Source organism: Cavia porcellus, unplaced genomic scaffold, assembly GCF_034190915.1.
Source record: "Cavia porcellus strain 051 isolate PalLab524CR breed Dunkin Hartley unplaced genomic scaffold, mCavPor4.1 scaffold_18, whole genome shotgun sequence".
Taxonomy (NCBI): Eukaryota; Metazoa; Chordata; class Mammalia; order Rodentia; family Caviidae; genus Cavia; species Cavia porcellus.
Genome location: NW_026947501.1, coordinates 73,159,190 through 73,177,623, shown reverse-complemented (window position 1 = coordinate 73,177,623; position 18,434 = coordinate 73,159,190). Strand labels below are relative to the sequence as shown.

The 18,434-nt window shown below is 51.8% G+C and overlaps 1 protein-coding gene across 6 annotated transcripts in view; it reads right to left on the bottom strand.

Moving 5' to 3' along the window:
* Positions 1 to 1,061: 1,061 nt before the first annotated feature.
* Poln (DNA polymerase nu) overlaps positions 1,062 to 18,434 on the bottom strand; it is a 152,851-nt gene continuing 135,478 nt past the window's right edge. For 5 of the 6 annotated variants that reach the window (XM_063230284.1, XM_063230286.1, XM_063230287.1 and 2 more), the window contains 4 exons: positions 17,310 to 17,392; positions 11,338 to 11,469; positions 6,863 to 6,973; positions 2,939 to 6,414 (listed from right to left, as the gene is read on the bottom strand). In XM_063230284.1, coding sequence (XP_063086354.1) covers positions 5,927 to 6,414; positions 6,863 to 6,973; positions 11,338 to 11,469; positions 17,310 to 17,392 — 814 coding nt within the window. In that variant the 3' untranslated portion in view covers positions 2,939 to 5,926. Of the gene's footprint in view, positions 1,387 to 1,867; positions 1,930 to 2,478; positions 2,547 to 2,938; positions 6,415 to 6,862; positions 6,974 to 11,337; positions 11,470 to 17,309; positions 17,393 to 18,434 lie in introns of those variants that run through there. The other variant, XM_063230288.1, reaches the window with a different exon arrangement.

Here is an 18,434-nt window from a genome sequence, read left to right as displayed (position 1 = left end):
GGAGCAGGTGCATCTGGGGAGCAGTGCTGGCCACTCTGCCTGCAGTGGTGGCTGTACCCAGCCTACACCTGAGTGTGGCAGCCTGGTGGGGAGCTGGGGCTAGTGGAAGCTTGGCTCAGGCCCAGTGAATTCCTGAGCAGCTGCCCAAGGGCTCTGGCTCCCCCCAGGTTCTGGGCGCCTCACCTGCTGACACTGCTGAGAGACAGCTTCGCCCCTACCAGGGGAACCCAGTGCCAGGCCATACTGCTCTGCCTTGGCCCTGGGGCTGAGGTGCATCAAGGCCAAGACCTGGGCTTGGGGGTGGGTACTTGCAGAGCCTGGGAGTGAGTGTTGCTGGGGCTTTGGCCCCTCTCCCAGGCCTGCAGCCCTCACCAGGCAAGGCCTCCAGGTCTGGGTTCCTAGTTCCAGTGATGTTGGCACTCTCAGGGTGGGGCTTTTGCCTGCCCAGAGAAGGGGCAGGCTGTGCTGGAGGCTGTGCGAGGTCTGGATCCAAGCAGATGGGGGTGGGGAAGGAGCCACATGTCAGTAGAAGGGCAAATGACCTGGGGTGTGGAGGGTGTGGGGACTGGGGCGGGCATAGACCCCTCCCCTGCACATCCTGGTGCTGGATGCCAGCCTGGTGGCAGTGGGATCCCAGGAGTTGGGGGGCTCTCAGTACCCCCCATCATGGGGTCTGCCCTCTGCCTCCCTGTCTTGCCCTCCTCCTGACAGCACCTGGAGGAATTGGACCAGCACATTTCTTCCTGGCCACTTCTTGCACCAGGGTCAGAGGCTGCCACTCAGCTGAGGGAGTCCTCCCTCATCAGGGCTCAGGTGACAAACAGCAAGCTCAGCAAGATGGCTCAGAACCACTGCCTGGGCGCCTGGGCCTGGAGTGAAGCAGGCTGTCACCTCCTGCCTGGAGGGCAGCTCCTTTCCTGTGGTGCTGTGTGTGGCACACAGAGACTGGCCTGACCGGACACCCATGAAGGGCTGGACCCCCAGACAGGGTGCTCAGCTTCGGCCCAGTGGCAGGGGCTGTGGACATGGCCCTCCTCAAGGATCCACTCAGACCAGGAGGATGGTGTTGCATGAGGTGTTTACTCAGAGGCTGACCAGCCCCCTGTCCCCACCTGGGGCTCCCACACTGCCCACTGGTGACCTTGGAACGGCCACACAATGGGCTGGTGGAAACCAGTTCTGTCCTCCCACTGTTACCTGGGGCTACAGACAAAATGAAGGGGAAAAATGCACACTCGGGGGTAGGTGCTGAGGAGCCCGGTGCAAGGCAGGCGTTGCCAGGAGACTCAGACGCATGTGACTCATCGGAGCCTGGGTCCGGAGCTATTGCAGTGGGGCCAGGCACCCCCATGAGCGGCCAGTACTCAGGCTTACCTTCAGGGGCACCTGTGGAAAGCAGTCAAGTAAGAGTCCTGGGCCTGGCCCACTGTGCCCAGCCCCCGCCCAGGCTTGCGTGTGGGCCGCAGGCTCTAAGCACAGCTGTACACTTACCATGGATGCAAATGGACACAGCCTGGCTGCAGACAGACGTGGGTACACCATATTTGCCCAAGGAAAGATTCGCACTGCCCCACTGCCAGCCCCCCAGCTGGCCCTGTGCCACCAGCAGGCCTGCAGGGCTGCCAGGTGAGGTACCCTTAGGTGCATGGTGTCCTGGGCCTTCTGTTCTCAGCAGCCCCAGAGACTGCTGGCTGGGCCAGCCCTGATTTCCAGCGGGCCTTGCCCCAGGTTGTAGGTGAAGCTCTGCAGTTCCTTCTGGACAGGAGCGGCTGCTCTAGCTGTAGCTCCTGCCCCACAGTGCCTGTTTCCAAAAGCTCCTGCTCTAGGAAAGCAGAGTCTATGATCTCTTGGGGCATGAGGGCCTCACCTGCAGCTGCAGCTCTGGGCTCCAGTGGTGCTGTAAGGACTCCATGGTATCCCTGACGAGCACTGCAACAGGAAACTGCTGCTTTGGGCAACCTGGCTGGTCCCCAGGTGGTCATCCATGCCCTCTGCCCTGGGCCTCCCCCACAATGCAGCACCCTGTTCACATTCCAGGGTGCTGCCTGAAGTCCCCAGGATGTGGCTTTCTACCCCTGCAGCCTGCCCTCAGTCTCAAGTCTCCATGGCTGGGGCGGGCAGGCGTCAGGCTTAGGCCATTGGGCTCTGGGGCCGGGAGGAGGTGCCAGGTTGTCCGCCCTGGCCAGGGCAGCTGGGACACAGGTCAAGACCCCTGTGACTATCAGGGGGAGATCTGGTGACTCTAGCATGCCTGTCGTGCCCGAGGCCGCTCCAGGGTGTCTGCTGGTCTCAGGGAACTGGGCCATGTCTCTCTAGACCTCCTGCCTGTGGTCCAGAGGAGGTGTAGCCTGAGCACCCATTGGGGCCTTTCAAGGACCCCAGTCTGAGTTGGTGCTTCTGTATGCCACAGGGAACATGAAGAGAGGGTATAGGGGGGCTTCAATCTGGAAGAGAAAGGCCCTGAGCCCCCCAGCTCACCTGCAAACTCTGGCACCTGTGAGTCCTCCACTTCAAACAGCAGCTCATCATGAATCTGGGCAGTCAGCCTGGAAGTGGCAGGCATTACCTGGAGGTGGGTCCCAGCCAGGTGAATGTAGGGCTATGGAGGGGTCCCGCTGCCCAGGGTCACCCACTGTCACTAGGACTGTCCCCGGGGCTGCTAGAAGGGGCACGAGGGGAGCCAGAGTGTGGTCACTGTCCCTGCCGAAGGGCCGTGGAGTGACCATGCTGCCCTCTGAAGAGCCTGGAGTGGCATGGGGCCACTAGCAGGGTGACTATGCCTGGCATGTTAGGGAGCACCCCACCTCAGTTTAGAAAAAGTGTGGAGGCAATCTTTCAACAATTTGCTTTTGAACCTAGCTGTGCAGCACTCAGGAGGCTGAGGCAGGAAGATTGCCTGTGCTACACAGTGAATTCAAGGTCAGCTTGAACTACATAATGAGGCACTTAAATTTTTTTTTATTTTGAAGTTAAAGAAATAAATATGCACTAGAGGTTGAAAATTGTGAAATTTGAAATCCTCCACTCATGGGATGTGTGGCACAATAGGCTGGACATATGCCTTTGTCTGGGGATGGGTGCCCACCCAGCCCTGCCACAGCCACAACCCTGCTTGTTTCAGACCCTCTTCACCAGCTCCCCAAGGGCCTGCCCTTCCTGAGGCTGTGCTTCAGGGTTCCCCCAGGCCACTCCTCACTCCTGAGTCCTGGGAAGACCCTTGCCCTTTCTGGCCTCCCGAGGAGGAGATTGGGCATGACCTGTGGGACTCAGGATATCACAGAGCTGGGCAGGGATGGGGCGTGTGATGGCAGAGTGGCAGGCCATCTGAGCATTTTGCTGTTCTTTTTACTGGATGGAACCCAGGACCTTCACAATGAGGTAAATCCCCAGCCCTTCTACAATTTTTTAAAACTTTTGAGACAGGGTCCCCACAAGTCACTGATTTGTCCCAGCTGGTCTTGAACACGCATGCCTGCTGCCGCAGCCTACAGAGTTTGGGCTGACAGGCCTTGGTGGCATAGTGCCTGCTGGATCAGGCTGGCCTATGCTTCCAGGAAGACAAGGCTCAGGTGCTTGACATGTGCCAGGCCCTGCTGGGGAGGCTGGCTAGGGGGCCAGCATGTAACTCAGAGTGGTCACAATGGGACATCAAGAGGCCCCACCTGTTCTGCCCTGCATGGCCTTGGCTCTCTCTTTGCCTGGGCCCTGAAGGGCAGCAACCATGTCCCACCTTGTCACTCCCACACCTGTTCCAGGCTTCCACATGGGCAGGAATGGTGAACTGAGACGGGGCACCACGCTAGGCCCTGGGGGCAGAGCTCTGGAGAGCCTATGGGCTCCATCTTCCTCTTGCTGGGCCCTTTGTGTTGGGTGGGGTAGAGACAGAGCTTTGTCTCAGTCACAAAAAGCTCACAGGGTCCCTGAGAAGGGGTGGAGATGGCCCAGGAGGATGTGCACTTTCTAATTTTCCAGAAGGCTCTCAGTTGGCCATGGTACCAGGCCTAGAGTATGTCCTGAGGGTGTGCACGGGGACAGTGGCATGACTCTCCAGGCACTTCGAGGAAGGCAGGGAGGAGAGCTGCACGCCCTTGCAGCCTCTGGCCAGGGTACCAGTGCTTGCCTCACAAGCCAGCCCAAGGCAGGAAACAGGCTGGGGTGGCACATCACCTGCACTTCCTGAAACTAACTTAGAGGCACCAGCAGGGCCTCTGGGTCCCGAGAGCTCCATGTTCAGGGGGCAGAAACCTTGGAACAGCACTTTGTGAACCTCTCCTGATTTAGCAGAAGCAGTTTTACACATCTCAAAGTCACGCTGTGAAATTCTGAGCTGCTGGTGTGGCAGGCCTAAGAATAGGTGTGTCTGTTAGTCACTCACATCACCCTCACAGCTCGGGACGCCTGCTCGAGACAGAGAGAGAGGACACAGGGACACATAGCTGTGGGACAGCAGCAGACTGCTCTGGAGAGGTTAGAGTGAGGGTGTGACCTGGTGCAGGTGACAGAGCCTGGCTGCTACAACGTTCCAGAAGGGCTTCACTTCATCCTCTTGCCAGTGGGGCAGCTGTGCAGAGTCCTCCTGTGGGTCCTGAGAACTGGCTGTGTGACAGCCCTGCCCCAAACCCACTTCTAAGTCACTATCACTTGGGGGTAGGGGAGGACCTGGTCATGGTAGAGCTCTGTATGAGCTTGGACAAGTTGTTTCGTGCACCCTGCCTCAGTTTCCCCTGGCCTACACTTAGTGAAACCCGTGGCTGTGAGGTACCCAAGTAAAAACCATCTGTGCCAAGTTTTCAGGATGGTGTCTCCAGCTGACCCTATGCCTTAAGTACAATTCTGCAAGAAGTGACGAGGTGTGATTGTAGCCAAAACCACCTATGAGGCTGCCAGCCTGGTCACCACAGAAACCAGCGCAGCCACTCACCTGGAGAGCCAGAGTGGACCCTGAGAAGCTGTGCAGATGCATGGATCTCAGACTTGCAGAAAACCTTGTGCTGTGTGTGTGCCTGTGTCTGTGTCCATGAGTGTGTGTGTGTGTGTGTGTACGTCCAACTAGGGGGAGCATGAGGAACAGTGAGGCTGAGCTCTGCACACCTGCTCCCACCCTGGACAGCCCAGTGACTACAGGACCAGGGCATGGCTGGATCCTGTGTGGGGTGCAGCAGTGACTCAGGCACCCTCCTCCTTGGCTCAGTGTGGCCACCTCATGAACCTGCGGCAGAGGGAGGGGGAGGTGCTTGGGGTGAAGGGCAGAGGCCAGCAGGGCTGGGGACAGCCTCTCACCCTCGCCCTTGCCCTCTCCTCTGGGGACAGGGTGCCGCCCACCCACAGGCACCTGCAGGAAGCTGCCGAAATCACCACGACACAGGCTAAAACGTCAGAATGCACAGGGGGACTGTGTAAAGGAAGAATTTTTTTTTGGTCTTTTTTCCTTTTTATCAGTACCAGGGGTCAAACTCACGACTGCCTGCTTGCAAGGCAGGTGCTTATGCTGCTGAGCTAAATCCCCAGCCCCCAAGAATTTTTTTTTTTTTTAAAAGATGAGCCATGTCTGATAAGGAAAAGAAAATTAGACTTGAGCCCAGAAACTAACATTAGCAGCCAAGAGAACAATGTGTGTCTGGTGGGGGGGGGGAGACACACCTGAGTATTCTCTTAGAAGCCAGAGGAGGTGCCCTGACCCTGCCCCCAGGCCAGGCCAAGGACCAGATCACCTCTTGGGGAGGTTGAGTGGGTGCTAGAGGCGGTGCTAGAGGGCTGGGGATTTATCTCAGCAACATAGTGTCTGCCTGGCAAGCGTGAGGTCATGAATTTGATCCCTGGTACCAAAAAAAAAAAAAAAAAAAAAGTGGTGCTAGGGCTCTTGAGGACAGTCTGCCCCCAACAAGGACAGGAGGGGTAGGCAGTTGCCAGCAGCACCAGGTCCTGTTTACCAGGAGCAGTGGCTGGGGTGAGCTCTTTGCTCCCTGCCACCCCAAACTTGGGGCTGAGCCCTGAGGAGCCACGGTGGGAGAGACAGAGCCAGAAGAGTTGTGTAGGTGTGGTCCAGCATCCCAGGTGTCCCACTGTGGTCTTCCCTGGGGCAGCATCCTTGCCGTGACCTCTCTGTGCTGTGCTGAGAGCTGGGCAGCACAGACCTGGTGGGATCCCAGCTCAGCGATGAGGGCCTTTGCTCCGGGGTGGGTGGCAGAGTTGGGAGTCCGCAGGTGGGTGGCAGACCCAGCCAGGTATCTTGCATGGAATAGCGTGCCTTCCCAACACCCTGGTAACAGCTGGGCCTGTGTGTGGTGGCAGGTGCAGCGGTGGTGGGTGGGGGACCCCAATTGTTTCCCACAGACCTGGCTGTCAGAGTGGAGGAAGTGGCTATTGCAGTGAAGATGCGGATCATGGCCATCTTACAGAGGTCAGCAGCCGAGCCTGTGGGAAGAGGGCTGTGTCAGGGCATGTGGCTCCGGAGCACAAACTGTCACTCTTGGTTCTGCTGCAGATACTGTCACTGATCTGGTGATGATTCTGAGGCACTGAACCTGCAAGAAACAGTGCCTTTCATCCCTCCAATGGCACCTCCCACTCAGCAGTTGGGGTGGGCTTTGGAAGTATGACCCATCAGACACTCAAGGGCAGGACAGAGAGGCTCCATGCCTTGACACTGGACGGGGCTCCTGGACTGGCCCTGGCACTAGATGAGCTCCTGCAAGACTCAGTTTCCCATGCACAGGGACAGGGGCTGCCGTAGTGGTTCCAGGGGAAATAGCTTCACTGTGGCTGTGTGGCCCTGCCTGCCTGGAAGAAACTGCAGGGCTGCTGGGGTGCGGGGCAGTGAGGCCCTAGGGAGTAGGGTAGGGCTGAGGCTGGAGCGTGGTACCTTGCACCATGAAGTTCACTGCCTGTCGCTCCGCTTGTGCCCGAAGCTGGGGATCCTGCGTGTGGATTCTCGGCAGGGGCCTTCTTCTGCCCATGATGGAGGCAACATAGCCTGGGTCACAGAAGGAGGAAGTGGATGGGGCATAGTGACAGACACGGCTCAGCACCTGGTGGCCAGTACCCCCTGAGGGCCTGCTGTGAGGCAAGAAGGGGCTGATGGCAGATGGCATTCACACTGGACACAGGGCCTGCTGTGTAAGCTCTTCAGGGCCAGGTTCAGGGCTCTGCATGGCCTGGCCACTGTCGTGTGGAAGGAGGTGGGTGGAGATGTGAATCAGTGGTCAGTGCCCACCTCTTGCTCCAGCGTGGGACCCTGTGGGCTGAGTTGGAGACTCAGAGGGTTCAGGCTCTCTCTCTCTTAAGAGCCCATACACAGCACACTGTATTGGCTGAGCATGTTCCCATGCAGTGGGCTGTCTTCACCAGGTGTGGGTGGAAAATAACCCTTTCCTGTGTCTGAGGACTGAAAAATTCCCTGTAGAGATTCACAGTGCGGGATGGAACCTAGGCCCGTGCCTTCTAGCCAAGTGCTCTGTCCCTTAGCGAGCCCGGGCCTGCGGGTGATCACACAGAGACAGACACCAAGCAACTACTGGAAGCCTCCTCACAGCACCAGACAGTGAGTGCAGAGCCATGCCTGGTGGTCAGTCTGTCTTCCTCCCTCGCACCCTTCTCTTCTGGCACTGGGGACTAAGCTACATATCCAGCGCTTTTTATGTATTTTTAAAATTTGAGACAGAATGTCAAACTTTTGAGCTTCCTGCCCCAGTGAGGGCTACAATTGGATGCCTGGCCCGGCTCCTGTGGCCCCTTCACCCTTATTCTTCCCTACCTCTTGGTCTCAGCCCAGACCACCTCCTTTGTGAGGCTATGGCTGGCTGCTGTCTGCCCTGGGCCCTGCTTGTTTCTTCCACACATGACGTTTGAACATCTTTGCCAACTGTGGGCTCTGTCTCCCCTGCTGGGCCGTACAGGGCATCTCTGGCATCATCTGATATCACGCAGGGGCACCCAGCAGACATGTGCAATGGATTCAGTGAGACCATGCTCATGCTTTGCATTCTGTTTGTTGTGTAACTGACAGGGCCGGGGCATGCATATTTCTTGCTTTAATATATAAGGCTCACCCCCCTTGGTGAAAGGCAGCTGCCAGCAGGAGAGACATTCCTCCCACAGGGACGCCCCGGGACTCCACCAGTTAGCCATGGGTTTGGGCAGCTATTTAACCTCAGAGGTTATTCTGCTGCAAAATAGAGGTAATGATATTACCCACTTCTTAGATGGGGTGAGAATTATGTGAGTCACTTTATGGAAAGCATTTAGGATCACATCTAACTACAGTTAGTACCATGTAACTGTCTGCACCCATAGGTAATTTCTGTCCACAGCATACAAGTGGATACTGGCTCTATATTCTCTTACTGACGCTGGGTACTACCACTATGTCAACATTTCAAAACTGTCAGTACTCTTACTTTGGCTTAAGTATGGGGTTGTTGGGCAAGAAACTGCTAGGAGTTGTGGACAGGCCTCTGTTGAGGCAACTGCCCTCCCCAGAGCTGGTGGTGGCCTTCTGGCCACTAGGGATGGAAACAGCCATGGGCATCCTTGGGAGCAGGCCACAGTGGGGACTGTGGAAGACGAGTTCCCGTGTGCTGGGGTCACAGACTCCATTGAGGGCCTGCAGTGAGCTGCCCCAGTCCTCAGAGTCTCCAGGGGACTCTGGACAGCACAAGCTACCACGAAGATAGTGCCTGTGCCCTAAAGGGACAGGCAGGAGCCTCAGGAGCAGTGTCCTCCAGGCTGGCTTCATTTGTCACTTGTTGTGCTCTCTACATCAATTGTTGTTTACTTCATTAATTTCTGCCGCTCTGTTAATTTCCTTCCTTCTTTCATTTGCTCTGCTGTTCTTTTCCAGATTATTTGTGTCGATGCAACTCATTTATAGTTATGAATTTCTCTTGTTTAAAAATAGTCTTTAAAAGTTGTTCTTTAGCTCAGCAGCTAAGTGTCTGCTTGGCAAATGCAAGGTCGAGAGTTCAATCCCCCGCACCAAAAAAAAAAAAAAAAGTTATTCTTTATATTTTCAAGTAAAGCATCAAGGTGGCCTATTTTTACCGTCATTCTTTGCCCAAAATAAATTAACTTTTTTGAATTACTACTCTACTTCTTACATTGATTTGCTTAAAAATATCAGTTTGGAATATACTGTTGAAGGTGAATGTACACAATAAATGGAAAATAGGGATTTATAGTGCAGGGGGTTGAATTAACCAGTTCAGCTTTGCCTCCTGCCTCTCCAGGGCAGGCAGATTTGAGAGGCAATTAGCATCTCTGAAAGAGCAGCAAAAGCACCTGGTAGAAGGTCACAAACCACTGGGGAAGGAAAGAGTTTGAAGCTTCAGACCACCCACAAGAAAACAAAACAAAATCCTAAGAAAATGCACCTCAATGTTTATCTGTGAGTAACCTCACTCCTCCCCAAAGGACAGTTTAAAAACCCTGCACCAGAAGGCCGAGCAAACTTTGCTAAAGGTTTGTTTGTTTGTTTGTTTGTTGGTGCCAGAGAATGAAGCCAGGGCCTCAAGGATGGGACAAGTGCTCTACCTCCTGTCTTTTTTTCAAGTTGGGTCTCTCAAGTTGCCCAGGTCAGCCACGAACTTTTGATTCCCCTGCTTTAACCTCCCAGGTAGTGGAGACCACAGATAAACCTTTCACCATGTTTGGCTAAATCATCAAAGTTTTTGCTTTAAATATATGATGATTATAGCAGGCCCTATAACAAAAAATTACAATACTCTGAGTTTAATAATTTAAACTTGATGTGGTTAATATAACATATACTGTGTACCTCAACTTCTTTAAGGTAAGGTGATAAGTAGAAAAGTTTAATTTACAGTTTCAATTTCTGTTCACAAGAAGATGTCAATATTCTAATGATAGTGACAACATCCCATTATTGTAAACGCAGTTTGAATTATACTTGATTAAAAAAATTATTCTTAGGTACAAGTGGCTCCATATTCTATGTGTAAGTTTTTTTTTTTTTTTTTTGTCTTTTTCCTTTTTATCAGTATCAGGGATAGAACTCACAATTGCCTGCTTGCAAGGCAGGCGCTTGTGCCGCTGAGCTAAACCTCCAGCCCCTATGTGTAAATTTTTGATGGAGCAGGTTACAGTTAAAGTTGAATTTAACCAATAGTTTCTGATTTCCAAAAACAAATAATAAGCTGAGTGTGCACACTTGTAATCCCAGCACTGTGGAGACTGAGGCAGGAGGACTGCCATGAGTTTAAGGTTAGCCTAGGCTATACAGTGAATTCAAGCCTGAATTACAGAGTGAAACCCTATCTCAAAAAATAAAATATACTACAAAAAAATCATGGAAGCACTTCCTAAAAGTGAACTAACATTAAAGGTATGTGATACCAGTTCTTTTTCTCTTTATGTTTGATAAACTTCATGAAGTATTAATTTTTTAAATTTAATTGTATTTTTAAATTTTTGTTTATTTATTTTTGCCTTTTGAGACAGGGACTCACTATGCAGCTCAGGCTGGCCTTGAGCTCACTTGTAGCCCTGGTCTTGAACTTGTAATAATCCTCTTGCCTTAGCCTCCCAAGTGCTGGGATACAGGCATGCGATACCGTACCCTGCTAATGAAGTATTAATTCTTATGGTATGTTTGTTTCTAAAACAGTTTACATGCTCTTCTTTAGAAGGCAGCTTTGCTTTGTTGTCATTATTTCTAAACTTTTTGTCCTTTCTTGGAATATCTTTTCTTTTCTTTTTTTTTTTTGTCTTTTTCTTTTTTATCGGTACCGGGGATCGAACTCATGACTGCCTGCTTGCAAGGCAGGCGCTTATGCCACTGAGCTAAATCCCCAGCCCCCGGAATATCTTTTCTTAAATTACTTACCACCATGATTTCCAACTAAATATGTGGTTGGATGGCCACACACACACATAGATATGTAGAAAACTACTTTTGTAGTGTGCCCAGGTCAGAGATGTGTTCTACTTGATAGTCTCTGAAATCTCCTTAGGTTTCTTTTGTGACCAAACTGTGGCGATATCTTGTAAATGTACCACATGCCTTCTGCAGGAATAGATCTTCTCCAGTTCTGGGTCCAGGGTCTCGTCTGTCTTTACTCAGCAGAGTGGCTATCACCTGTTAGCTCCAGCACATCTGTTTTGTTGCTTTAATTGGAACCTGGCTCTGGCCTTTTTCATGTGGAGCCTTTGGTCCTATTTCTCAGTAGGAGATGAGGCTGGCCCACCACCCAGCCTCGCACTGTCCACCCATACACTGTCCACCCCCACCCCACTCAACTGCAGGACCTGGAGCTGAGGACACCACTGGTTGCTGCAGAAAGTCAGAAAGAGTCTGCCATGGGCTTGGCTGTGGCTGCTTACCTTTTTGGTGACACTGAGCAATAGCTGCTTGGGCAAAGTCCTTGATTTTCTTGTATTTCTGCAGAAAACTTTCCAAAAACTGGGTGGCTTCCTGAACTGTAACTCCAAGGCAAGTGGCAAGACGCTCCTTCCCTGTAAGAGTCAGAAAGAAGCATGATCAGAGTCCAGCAATGCCCACAACAGATGAGTGGGGTCCTGAGACCATGAGCCCCGCAAGAGTGTGTAGGTGGTCAGAAACCAGCAGCTGGAGGACAATGAAGCGAGTCAAGGCCCAGATGGTATCTCTGGTCTTTTTTCATGAGTTAGAAGGGTGCTGCCTTTGGGCTTCACACACTGGGTGCTGGGTGACATCCATCTGGACAGAGCCTGTTAAATACTTAGGTTTTCAAGTATGTTCTCTGTTAGGGGCTGCAGGTGAGCCATAAATGAAGTAGACATAGTCCTTGGTCAGGGCCAGCAGGAGACCTCACAACAGGGCGGTGGGGAGAGGGATACAGAGGAGGCAGATTTCCAGGCCAAGTGATGTCAGTGTTTACAATTTATATTTTGGATCACATGCTGTTGGTCCAGATTGATGTTTTGCTCCCAGAAGATCCAGGGTCCTTGTGAAGGGCTCATAGAAAGACTGTTGGCCGAAGTACATGACCACACAGGTTTGGGTCTAGTTCCACCTCCTTTACCCATGGAAGGTTCTTGTGGCCTTGAGAAAGCTGCCTGATCCACAGGAAATCCATTTCCACTCCTGTGACCTAGGAACAACATTCCTCACCCCAGGGTTGCTGAGGGAACATCATAAGCCAAAGCATGTGAGGTTCCAAATGGTGCCTGACTCCTGCTTGCTGCTTACTATGGTCATTCCTTTTCACCTTCTCCCCCAAAAGCCAGGGGAATCTGTGCAGTCAGGAATGGAGTCCTTGCCTGGTGGGAGGAATAAAGCTCTGGGCTCTAGGAGATCCAGTGTTGAAGGGAACGACACTCCTGAGAGTCCATCACAGATCAGGAGAGGGCCTGCTGTTCACTACCAACTCTGGGCACATCAGAGATAGTATCCCAGGGTCTTCAGATAGGATGGCTTGGAGACCATGGCCCAAGGGTAGCAATATGGGGTTTGCAAGGACAAGGAGAGACGTCTGTTTTTCATATCTGGTTCTCTCTTTAGCCAGGGCAGTCCTAGCCGCAGCCAGCTAAAGCTTCAGTAGTTCTGGACAGCAATCACACTCAAGTCTTGGAACAGTGGGAGGTGGACTTTAGCTTGCATTGTTCTGCCAGGTAGAGTGAATAGTGGGGTGTTCTGTTTCTCCAGAGCTTATTCTGGCAAATAGGACTAAACTTTAGGAGCCTTGGGCTTCATGCCTCAGGCTGCCTGAGTATTCAGAGCCATTTGACTGGAAACAAAAAACCTCCAGGATTTCTTTTAAGGCTGAATGTATTGCACATTCTGCTACATCTTACTGAAATAACCCACCTATGACTTTTTCTATCAAAATTCTATTACCTGTTGGCTACAGCACTGCAGTGGAAATGTTCATGGCTTCGGAAAGGGATCAGATAGTGGTAAAACCGTCAGCCAGGTCAGCCAGATAGGATTTTGAGTGTTTTTTCTTAGCCAACTCTTTTCTCATCTTAATTTGCTGTTAAACCCATTTGGAGGATTTTTAAACTTTGGATATTGTAGTTTTCAGTTTTAGAATTCCCACTTGTCTTTTTTATTTGTGGAGGTTTTCTTTCCCCTTCCTATGAGTGTGGTTTTTTTTTACCCTTGAGCAGCTCTGAAACTTATCTGCTGCTTCCAATGTTGGGGTCGTCTCAGGATCTGCTCCCATAATGGCCTCTTCTCTTGAGCTTGGCAGCTGGCCCGTTTGTCCCTATATGTAGGAATTCTTTTTTCTATTTTCTGGTACCAGGGATGGAACTCATGACCTCACGCTTGCCAGGCAGGCATTTATGGCGCTGAGCTAAAGCCCCAGCCTAGGAATTCTTGATTATATTTTGGACACTGTGAATATGTTACAGAAACTTTGGACTCTATTGTATTCTTCTGAAGAGTATTTTACTGGTCTTTACACTGTCTCCCTGCAGGAGACAGCTGATGAAATCTCAACTAGTCCTTGTGACCTGATCTGGGCTGTTCAGACTCTATTCCATTTGTGTAGTTAGGGGGCAGAATTTAGGCTTTTCCCCTGGCTTTCTTCTTTCTAGCACTTCTTTCCTCACAGTCCAGATTTTCTAGCTGCCCTGAACTGTGGGAGGCAACTCCAGTGACTCCCTTCTCTGTCCTCTGGCTCCAGCTAGTGAGACTGTTTCTCTTGGAGTTCTCACTCCTGCAGCACAGACTGAGTCTTGCCTTCAGGCGCAGAGCTGTAAATGGGAAGCTCACTTTTGGCCTTGTCCTTCTTGCAAGTGTCAGCCAGCCTTATCTCTCTTTGCTTTTTGGTATCTTTCAATGCTTTCAGGTAGCTTGAAATCTACTTACATAGTTTATGGTTGATATCTGTGGTAGAGTGGGTTTGATGGGAGCCCCTTGGTCATTATGAGAAGTTACACCTCTCCTAATACTTATGACTTTATGACTAAAAGTGAATTCTTTTTCTTTTTTTCTTTTTTTTGATACCTTCCAGAAAGCTAATTATACTGGTCAGCTTCCTCATTGCTGGGGCCAAATCTCTGACACCCGCAGTTTAAATGAGGAGATACTTATTTGGCTCATGATTTCAGACAGTTCGGTTCATAGTTGGCTGGCTCTAAAGCAGGAACATCATAGTGGAAGGGTGTAGTGGACGATGTTACTTCCCTCATGGCATCTGGGAAGCAAAGTGGGTTGGAAAGAGCATCAGAGAGGAAAAGACTAGGAATCAGATATACTATGCAAGGCTACACCTCTATGAAGCATGCTTCACTAATTTGCTAGGTGTCTCCTAAGCCAGTCAATATGATGGTCACAATTAATGCTTACACTTACACCCTTTGTGCATGTGTGTACACACTGTATGATGTAAGGCCATGTGTTTGGGCACACATGTCTTAGAGTTAACTTTGGATAGATATTCTCACTCCCTTTTCTACACCCCAAATATGTTGCTCAATTTTCACTCTTAGTTCTGTCACTAAGGTTGAGCAAGTGCCTGGCCCATAGTAGGCCCCAGGAGTGCTGTCCATAGGCCTTAATAGACCTGCATAGCCCAGGTGTTGTTGCTCTGGGCTCTGTGTGTGTGGCATGTGATCCTCAGGCTTCTTGCATGCCAGCTGCAGTGCTGGATTCAGCCTTGTGCCTCTGCAGACAGAGATGAGCCCCTTGGGAGTGGCCCCAAGCCCTCATCCACAGGCCTCCTGATGCAGGGCACACACTCAGTAAGCACTACTGGACACAGAGCACACTGAGGGATTGGGAAGACAGTGTTCTAAGAAAGAAGGAGCACAGCCAGTGCAGGGTAGAGCAGGGTCCGTGAGTTGGGAGGTGTGCTGTAAGTAGATAGATGGTGAATTCAGCCACCTGCAGAAGGAGATGCGGGCTGTGAGCCAGCCTGGAGTCAAGGCCCAGACAACATATGGGGTGCATGAGTGTGAGGCTGAGACCAGGCCTGCTCCAAGTCTTGCACTGCACCCATGTCCCTTTGCAGCACCTTCTCTGTTTATCTTATAGCTGGTCCTCACACTGGTTGAGGCACTGATTTTTCCTATACACTGGTGGTCCAGCATCTCCATCAGTAGTGTTCAGGCTGCTCAGCTGTTTCTCTGAAAATGCAGGGTGCACACCTTTGGGAGTTGACTGTCCACTGTCCCAGCACTGACCTTGAGGGTCCAGCAGCCCAGGAACCTGGCAAGTTCATTTGCGTCCCCCACAGGTTCTGGTCTCAAACAAGGGAAAATAAGGCACAGCCCAAGCCAGGCATAGACACATGCTAATTCCAGCTGTCAGGAGGGCGGAAGAATGAGGATAGCAGAGACATAGCCTTAGGGTAGGCGCCCTTGACACCATCAAGGCTAAAAGTAGCCAAATTACCCTCTTCACTAAGAGGCATCACAGCTAATGACTCACTGCTTATTTACACAGCAGCTCTTTTCCTCTCCAGAAAATGAAGCGAATGCTTCAGAAGGAGCCCATCTGACAGCCAGGAGGCCACCTTTTTCTGAGGAACAGGGTTGTAGAGGAGAGAGGCGATGGTCCTCCTGGGTGCAGCCTGCTCACAGCTGGCACTCAAACTGACACTGCGTTGTCCCTTTCTTCCAAGTGGGTCTGAGGGGCCAGCTCAGGTTGGGTTTAGGGGAGACCTATGGAAGCTGCTGGGCTCCTGGAGCATTTATGGACACAGCACTGCTTTAACGGGTGGCATAGGAGAGATGTGAGTTAACTGGCAAGAGAGGTCTCAGTAACCCTATGAGAGCATTTGCCAAGAAGGAGATGGGCAGGTCAATGGAGGCTTTCCAAGGGGCCACCTGTCAGGAGCTGACAGTTGGGGCCTGGGTGGAGCCCACAGAGCTGCAGCTCACAGCATATCTGGAACAGGACACAAGGGTCAAGACCTAATCTACCTGGGCAGATTCTTGCCTTCCTTCAGCACAGAGACCCAGGAAAATTTTGGTACAGAGGGAGGAAATGGTCCAAATGTCTCCACCAACCCTGCTGCACTCAGCTCCTGACTTGCTCTCCAGACACTGTGCCCACAACTGGAATGTTCTCAGAGATTGGCAACGGTGTGCCTTCTTTGTGCCAGGTGTGAGCAAGCACAGCAGACAGGGTCCTGCCTCCCACCCCTAGCAGATGGGCTCTGCCAGGGGCCTGTTGGTCAGAGGGAGGAAGACCTCCCTTGGCGAGGCTCACACAAGGTCCAGCCCCAGTCAACCTCTGGACAGAGCCTGCAGGGCACCTGGCCACGACATGCCTGTTGCCACAGACACTGTGAGGCAGTGAAAGCATGTCATTTTAAGTCTTCAAGTTTATGGCAACTTGAATGGTAATGAACACAGTGGAGAAGGGGATGGCTAAATGCAGATATGACACAAGCAGGGAGCTCTGTGCACGTGCAGGTAGCTATTTTGAGACAAAAGGGGAGAACAAAGCTCTGAGGCTCCAGGAGAGGTGCCCAGGATATGCCCCAGGACCACGCAGTCATGGAGACTGCATGTGCAGTCCTTTTGGGCCACTGTGAAAGTTTGCCATGAAGTCCACACAGGCAGCTGTACAGTTTTGTGGGAATGTTCAGAAGTCTCCATGGCATGGAGGTGAATTCTCTTCTCAGGGTGCATGCACAAGCCCCCCAGCTTCAACTCCACCAACCAAAGAGACAAGGAGGTCACTGAGACCTGCAATAACAGATGGACCACTGCTCAAGGAGGGGCAATCAGGATCTACTTGGGCATGGCCAGTTCAGTCAGGGCAGGACAGGAAGGGAGAGCAGAAGGGGCAGAGGCTGCTCTGCCTGGGTCCTGGGGAGGGGTGGAGAGGCAGGGCATGGGGAGGAGGCATGCAGAGGAGGTGACCATGGCCCAGGCTGCTGACCTCCAGCTCCACACCCTGGCCTCTTTTCTGCCTTGGAGGCTGGACCCTTTCCTGAGGAGGTTCTGCTGTCTGTATGGGGCTGGTCCTGGCTGCAGCCCTCTGGAGAGCTCTGCCCTGAGTCAGATGCATTTGAGCTGGGAAGCAAGAACAGAAGGAGTTCATCCTGAGGACTTTCACTCTGCCAGGCCTGGTGTGTGCATTGACAAGGGACTCTGAGCTTAGGAGCGATGCCTAGGGTGGTGGTGTGATGTGTGTGTGGAAAGCCTGGTTGCCCTGAAAGTGTTACCTATGACATGGAGTTGGCCATAGAAAGAGGCCTGTCTAGTGTCTGTTGATACAAATATCCCCAGAGTGCTTCTGTAGTAATAGCCAGGACTCACAGAATGCTTTTTCTGCAGCATGGCCACACTTAAACACAACCCACAGCCATCAGGCTGAAAAGTGACCCCAAGACCTCAGCCCCTACCAGGCCTACCTGCTCCATAGACCACTGAGTACACCACCTTCTTGGTCTGCTCTCTGTGCACTGGTGTCACATGCTCCACAGGAATGTTCTTCCTGCACAGAAAGATAGTGACATCAGACACAGCTGGCCTGGTCTGCAGAGAGGGCAAAGGGTCTGAACCCTGTGGTCCTGCTGCATCCCCTCAGGGTTTTGAGCCAAATGGAGAGACAAGAGATAACCGGCTGCCACTTGGGTGGAGAGATGAGTGATAACCCAAGCACCCTGCTGTCCCAGGGCCTGTCACACACTGGCTTGGAGACTAGCCCTACGTTGTTCTTCACAAATCAAAAATTGAAAACTGCCCACATTGAGAAACATCCATTCAGCACCAGCAGGCTGTGATGACCAGATGCCAGATGACCAGATGCCAGAGGGATGAATTGGCTTCTGATCCTTCCCAGTGCCCTGCAGGACTGGACAAGCAGCCTCTACCTCCAGCCTTCACCTTACCACAGGCATGGAGAGCTGCCTGGGACTACAACATTCAGACAGAATAAAAATCAACTCTACATCTGACCCACAGAGAATACAAAGAATACAACCAAGAGAGCTGAACAGCAGAGGGCACTGCAAATGCCCCTGAGTCATTCTTGCCTGCCTACCCTCCACCCCTAGATAGTCCTGTGACTGGGACCTGCATCCTGCCAGCCACATTTGCAAAAATCCTTAGCATCTAAGCTAGGCCTCCCCACTGAGCTGGGCATACAGTGTCAGGAGCCAACAGAGAAACAAGAAAACTCTCTGAGTTTTTGTGATTGGTTCTGTGTGCATGTGGGGTAGGGGTGCTTAATTTCTTAGCCACTCTGTTCCCAACTCTGCCTTAGCCTTCACTTCCTCCGTGCAATGAGCTTTAAGACAGTTCCAGGTCTTTTCCCTGGGCGTGCAGGAGGCTCTCTAGACTTCCTCGTAGACATAGGTGCTTTTGATTCTTTCTCTGCAGCCTTTCCTCCCAGCTGTCACTGCTCTGATTTTTGCTATAGGTTTTTTTTTTTTTTTTTTTTTTTTTTTTTGCCTGAGGTGAATGCAGATTGTTGGTCTTTCAACATTTCCCAGCAGGTTTTGTTGCCTTTCAGATAATTCCAGATGAGTGAGAAC